Consider the following 7,284-nt stretch of genomic DNA (forward strand, 5'->3'; position numbering starts at 1 on the left):
GGGGGGAGAGGTAATATAGGAGGGAGCAACGCAAAGGGAGAGAAGGAGGAGTTGTACAGAGAGAACCAGCTAGACACAGGTGAAGACAGAACAAGCCAGAGAATGAGAAGGAGCCAGAAGATTAGAAGATACTACCAAAAAATTAGTATGAGGCCAATCAGAGCGATTCAGTCAAAATCTGAAAGAAGCCAGATTGAATCAGTCATCTTAGAGAGGAGTTTTGAGCCAGACAGCTGAGTTGAACCAACCAGCCAGAGTTCAGAAAGAACTAGAAAGGGTGAGCTTATTCAGCAGCAAGTCTCAGAGGCTGGAAACATTCTAGGCCTAGATTAGATTTTACAGAGGCTAGAAGCTTGCAGTAAAGGTTAGTAGTAAACCTTGGAGATAGTTACATCAGGTGAATAAAAGCTACCTTTCCAAGTATGGTTTGCTATCTTCCGCCTGCCTGTAGAACTTTGGCAGGCATAGAATGTACATTTATCAAACCTCCAGTATGCCTAAAACTCCATGTTAGGCACTGTAGGGAGTAAGTGTACTAGTGGATACATAGGCCCTGCCCTGGGAGGATTGCTGGTAGCATATGACAAAGTTTGAAGTAAGTAGACGCCAGTGTTTGTCTTTAATCCTGTCACTATCTTCTTGAGTGTTCTATGACAGCCTGACTGGCATGCACATGGTTTGGTGACATAGCACCTACAGCTTTCTGTGATGTCTTTTCGATGCACACAAATGCTTCCCTATCTGCCTGGACTGTCCCAAGAAAGAGCCAGGCACATGTGCAGAGGATACTCCATAAGATAAGAACATGTAGGCCTGAGAATTGGCCGCCCTCCATTAAAAGGTGCCGGGCTAGGGAAGGGCTCATCCAATGCAGCCTTAGGCTTTTAAATTTCCACTCAGCACTGCTTTGTGACTTTGATATTCATAGGAATGAGAAGCAGGGTTCAGTGAGAGTAGCATGTGCTTTCTGTGAGCTGGCTGGTCTGACTTTGGGTTGGTACGCTCCTCTGTGAGTGTATCTAAGGCAGCAGTAATAGGTAACATCCACAAGCCAGAGACGGAGGAACTAAAGATGCAGAACTGCATGTCCGCCCTCAGGGAGCAGTCTTACTGTAGAGACAGACAGTTCAAGTTAAGACTCCCAGAGAACCTGTAAAGCCAACCCTGATATTGCTCTGGCATTGGAATGCCAGAGGCGCAATTGAATCAGTGAAGCGGGCAGGAAAGGATTACATGATTTTATTTAAAAATAAGTGTAGAAACCTCAACGTTTGCTTTCTAGGTTATTGGGCTGTTTTCCCAAAGAGGATCGTTCCCAACAGATTTTTTTTTTTAAGTGCCACTAATACTTCTGTCAGTCTTAAACTCCGAGGGATCAACAAATGTATTTATAACTTTCAGCCACAGTCTAGAACTGGTTGTTTAGGTAACACTTGGCCCCTCCACCCCCGTCTGTTCACTGAGCATCTAGACTGGGCAAGGAACCCTGGCAGGCAGAGGCGATCTGCTTCCCAGCCACTCGCAAGCCTGTGCAGATCAGTGTGGTGTATACCCTTCCGAGATGAGGATGAGCAGCTCAGTAGTAAGTGGAGCTGAGAAGCCACGCTACAAACACAGGGGACCCCCAGCTTAGGAGGAAGCTGCCATTGGACAAAGCAAAGAAGAAGTATTTCGGTTGTACCCTTTTCATTCATTCATTCATTTGAGACTGTGTCTCATGTATCCAGGCTGGCTGGCCTCAAACTCATAGGACCTTGAGCTTTACGTCATCCTGTCTCCACCTCTCCAGTACTATGAGGCAGGTGTGTATGACCACACCCAGACCATGTGATACTGGGGAATCAAATCCAGGGCTTTATGCATGCTAGGCAAGCACAGTGCATCTGAGTTCCGTGCCCCTGGGGTAGGACCTTTCCTGCCAGGTAGAACTTGGGTGATGCTCCAGGTAAATTAATGAACTTGGACAGTAGGATGGGGGCAGAGATGCACTGAACACTTCTCTTTGCCCTAAGAAACATTCTGGGGGCTGGAGAGATGGCTCAGCAGTTTAGAGCACTGACTGCTCTTCCAGAGGTCATGAGTTCAATTCCCAGCAATGACATGATGGCTCATAACCATCTGTAATAGGATCCAATGCCCTCTTCTGTTGTATCTGAAGACGACTACAGTGTATTCATATACATAAAATAGACAAATAAATTAAAAAAAAAGAAAAGAAAAGAAACATTCTGGGAGGTAAATCCCAAATTATGGAGGGTCCTGGGAGCCAATACAGAAAGATCCAGTGTCATTCTCCTGGAGAAGGGTGGCCAGGATAGGCTTCTAACTGAGGTGTACTGTGACCCTGCCCCTGTACTTATGGAAATCTCTGCATGGTCTGCTCTTGTAGCTTGGTGTCCTGGGTCTGAAAGCAAGGCATATCTTTCATTCATTTTTGTTGAAAAGGGTAAACAGACAGACAACAATAAAATCTGTCTAATTTCTCCAAAGATATCTGAGGCCCAGGATCCTTTGTATAACACTGGGACCTTGGATTCTTTGTGACTCACCTCTGAAAAGGCTTGTGCTCACATGACCCGGAGCAGAAGCAACCCCCAGACAGTGGTAACCTTCAGGTTGAGCTTAACCATTGGAAGGGATGATGTACCCCTTCCATTGACCTAAATGTTTGTATTGGAAGAAGTCAAATGAAAGCTTCAAACTGCTTCTTTTTGTAGGCATGGCAAGGTGGGGGTGGGGCAGAGGGGTCCACTCGTGTTCCTTCTTGGACCCTTCTAAAAGAAAGTGGAGATGTGACAGTTACTGTGACAATTACCTATCAGATCACCTTTGAAACCTCCACATTAATTTGAGACAAACATGTCTCTTAAGTATCTTGAATATATGCTTGAGCTCACTGCAGTGACTGTGTATGCCCAACTACAGACTAGTTGGCTTTTATCAGATAGGTGCTATCTACCAAGGATTGTTTAGCTTGTGTATTTTGAAAAAGGAGGCTAGATTACCTGTATTGTCACTGTACAAAAACAAAACAAAACAAACCACATACATAAACTGGCCAGAATCCGCTGCATGAGTTTTCTATCATATGACACTAAAGGAAGCGCCTTGAGGGCAGAGTGGACAGATGGAAGAGTGGGGCATCTGGGGAGGAGGAGCATTGAGCCAAAGAAGCCTTTCAAGAGTAAGGTTTATCACAGTCACCACACACAGTTACTCACAGACACACACAGACGTGCGTGCACGCATGCACCCCCCCACACACACATAGGCGCGCACACACACACACACACACACACACATAGGTGCACACACACAGAAGCACACAGATGCACACACAGACACACACACACAGACAGATGCACAGGTGCCCACATACAGAGATGCACACACACAGGGGCACACACACACACACAGAGACACATACAGACTTAGACACACGGGATGGGGATGCACACACAGACACACATACACACACAGAGAGACAAGCAGATGCGCACACACACAGACACAGACATACACAGACGTGCATGCATGCATGCACCCACACCCACACACCCACACACACCCACACCCACACATAGGTGCACACACATACAGAGAAACTTAGGTGCACACACACAGACACACAGATGCACACACAGAGACAGATGCACAGGTGCCCACACACAGAGATGCACACACACAGGGGCACCCACACACAGAAACACACACAGACAGACACATGGAGTGCACACACACACAGATGCACACACAGAGACAGATGCACAGGTGCCCACACACAGAGATGCACACACACAGGGGCACCCACACACAGAGACACACACAGACAGACACATGGAGTGCACACACACACACAGATGCACACAGAGACAGATGCACAGGTGCCCACACACAGAGATGCACACACACAGGGGCACACACACACACAGGGGCACACACACACACAGATGCACACACAGACACATACACACACACAGAGACAGACAAATAGATGCACATACACAGACACACACACACACACACACACACACACGAATGACTGAAACCTTTTCTTTTATCTTTTTCTGTTTTTCAGGGAAACTGAAGATGCTCTTTCCATCACAGTTGTCCGCTGCACATCGGTAAACCTCTTTTTTTTGTTCTGTATGTTAATTTTATTCTCCCTGATCTGAAGACTCTGATGCTCCTTGAAGATATCCCTTATACAAGAGTGCAGAGGGCAGAGGGTGGCAGCTGCCAGGCAGTGGATGGCTAGTCAGCCAATGTGACCTGAAGCCCAGGAGGCTATAGGTGCCGTGGAGGAAACAGATATGGTCCAGGCCTTGGGGACCTGCAGTTCAGGGGAGGAGACCATCTGTGATTCACAGTGTGCTAATGGAGGGGATGTCAAACTGGGAGATCCAAGGCAGGCTTGGGAGAATGGCTTTGGACAAGTCTCTTCTTCAAGTTTTCACTGGGTAAAACAGCAGGTGCCTTCTCTGTCTGACGGGATCATCCACAGCACCAAATGAAGTGCCAGGAGTGACAGGCTTAGCAGCCGAGGCCAACCACAGGCAGGATGTGAGTGTGACGACCTCAACACAGGGAAACTCCTGGGATCAAGTTGTAAGAGCAAACTGACCAAGGAGGAGATGTTGACAAAAAATTCACATTTTGAGAATTTGATTAAATAATAGATCAAAAAAGGAAGTGGGAGTAACAGGGAATTTTAATAATGTATTTAGTAATCTAACCTGATTGACCACATACTAGATTACCAAGAAAGTGCAGCAAACCACTTTTAAATTTAAAAAGAAAAGAAAAAAGCATATAGGTCTGGGTGTGGTGGCTTACACTTAAAATCCCTGCTCCCAAGAGGCTGAGATTTGATCTCAGGATGATCAAATGTTTGAGGCCAACCTGGGTTGCAGAGCAAGCCCAGGGCTACCTTAGGCTATATATGAGATCCTATTAAAAAATACACAAAAGCAAAAAAAAAAATTAAAGCTATAAAGGTTTCTTTTCCTGAATATAATTTTAAATGAAAACTGAGCTATGTGTGGTGGCACAGGCATTTAATCCCAGTACTTAAAAGGAGAGGAAGGAGAGTCTGAGTTTGAGGCCAGCCTGTTCTACATTGTGAATTCTTGGATAGCCAGGGCCACATGGAAACAACAATAAGAACAACAAAATTACTATGTGTTGAAGCTGTGATCAGGGTAAAATTGATAATCCTAACTGTTTCTACTAGTTAGGAAGGAAATCAACTAAGTATTTGGTGAAAAGAAGTTGGAAAAAATAGAACGAGGAAGATGGGGATGCATGAAATTGTCAGGCAGGGGCAGAAGGATCAGAATTTCAAGGCTAGTCTCAGCTACTTAGCCAGATGAAGGCCAGCCTGGGCTCTATGAGATCCTGCCTCAATAAACTAAAACAATCAACAAAAATGATTAAAGAGAATAATAAAAATCAAAATCTACCTCTTCTATATAGTGAATTCAGCCTCAGGCTCCTGGGAAATGGTCCCGCAGTTATGTATGCTCTCAATGGTTTAAGTAGTTAGAAACAGGCAAGCTTACATATACCATATGCAGTTATAGAGTAGGTATCGCTGTGTGCCCGATGGCCTGAGTGCGATGCCTGGGACCTAGATAGTGAAAAAAAGAACCAGCTCCTTCACGTTATCTTCTGATTTTCCTGGGTGCTCGAGCAAGCGTGCGCACACACATGCACACATGAGTGCACACAAAATGATGTAATTAAAAACAATTTTTTTATTAATCATTCCATTCATTTACATCTCAAATGATATCCCACTTCCTGGTTACCCCTCCACCAAGCCCCCATCTGACACCCACTCTCCCCCATCCCCTTTGCCTGTTTGAAATAAGATACAAACAATATGGACGACTGACTGTCAGATCATTGGCTATTGGTTTCCTGTGCCCACAGCCGTAGGGAGAAGCGCAGTGGAAGCAATGGCCCTTCAGTCACATGAAAATGTAATATTTCTGTGGTCCCAACACTCCATAAACAAAGAACTAGTCTCTTCTCCTTGTTCAACAAGTGTTTTATTTTTACTTCTTGAGAACAGTAGGGGGGGAAAGTCACCCAATTAGAATTAAAATGTTTGCTATAAATATGACAGGCTGAATGTTCTGTGCAGGCTGAATGAAGGCTTTTTTATTTTAGCCAGAGTTTGTCTATGAAATAATGTGAACCCGATATAAAAACGGAGAGAGCTAATCAGTATAAATAACAGTGCAGGTGGCAAGCGAGCTTTCTTTTTATTTAGCTTATTATCATCTCAATGGGAAACATCATAATCGTAATTAGGTGGGGGTTTCCCCGCAGCAGTTCCATGAAGTGGACAAAATAAAGCACTTGGTTCTGTCAGGCAGAAAATGGCATGTAGCCGTATAGCTTAGAAATTGGAAAGTAGGGGAGGAAAAAAATGTCCAGTCCAAGCTTTCCAAGCAGAAACATGAGCACCACAGCCAGGAGGACCCACAGGGAGCCTACCAGGACCAGGACCCCTGAGAAGTGCCCTGACCATAGGCTGGGCCTCTTCCAGCAGTGTCCCAAAGCATTTTATAGACATTGCAGCGTGAGACATGGCTTGCTTCACCAAGCAAGCTTGGAATTGCTGTAGTCATGGTAGATTCTTGGAATCCTCATATAATTGAAACAGATTGGGAATTATAAAATCCAAAGCTTAGACATTAATGACTATTTCTCTAGGACACAGAATTTTATGGGAAAATACATTCTGGCTTATGTTTCGCATTTTTAAAAAATTGTTATTTTTCTTAAATTACATGTACATGTGTGTTTGTGTCTGTGTGTGTGTGTGTTTGTGTACATGAATGCAGTGCCCAGGGAGCTGGTAGAAGGTGTTGGCTTCTTGGAAGCTAGAGTCACAGGCAACTGAGCCACCTGATGTGGGTGCCGGGAATTGAGCTCAGGTTCTCTGAAAGAGTAGCACAAACTGCTCTGTTACTGTTGTTTTTCTGAGACCAAGTCCCACTATGTAGCCCTGGCTGTCCTGGAACTCACTGTGTAGACCAGGCTGGCCTCAAACTCATAGAAATCCTCCTGCCTCTGCCTTCTGAGTGCTGAGGGATTAAAAATGTGTAACACCACGACCCGTGGCAAAACGGACTCAACCACTGAGCCATCTCCTCAGCCCCAAGTCTGCATTTTTGTATCAATTACATTAATTATTTTAATATTGTACTAACAATTAATATGTTACATGACTTTCACCAAAAGGAAATCTTTTTTTTTTTTTAGAATTATTTA

General features: G+C 44.8%; 1 protein-coding gene across 3 annotated transcripts in view; it reads left to right on the forward strand.

Annotated features, from left to right (window-relative positions):
- The window catches only part of Frmpd1 (FERM and PDZ domain containing 1), a 103,435-nt gene that overhangs the window by 63,967 nt on the left and 32,184 nt on the right, over positions 1-7,284 (forward strand). For all 3 annotated transcript variants that reach the window (XM_031377283.1, XM_031377284.1, XM_031377285.1), the window contains exon 5: positions 4,079-4,124. In XM_031377283.1, coding sequence (XP_031233143.1) covers positions 4,079-4,124 — 46 coding nt within the window. The remainder of the gene's footprint in view (positions 1-4,078; positions 4,125-7,284) is intronic.

The sequence above is a fragment of the Mastomys coucha genome, unplaced genomic scaffold (assembly GCF_008632895.1).
Source record: "Mastomys coucha isolate ucsf_1 unplaced genomic scaffold, UCSF_Mcou_1 pScaffold18, whole genome shotgun sequence".
In the NCBI taxonomy this organism is placed as follows: domain Eukaryota; kingdom Metazoa; phylum Chordata; class Mammalia; order Rodentia; family Muridae; genus Mastomys; species Mastomys coucha.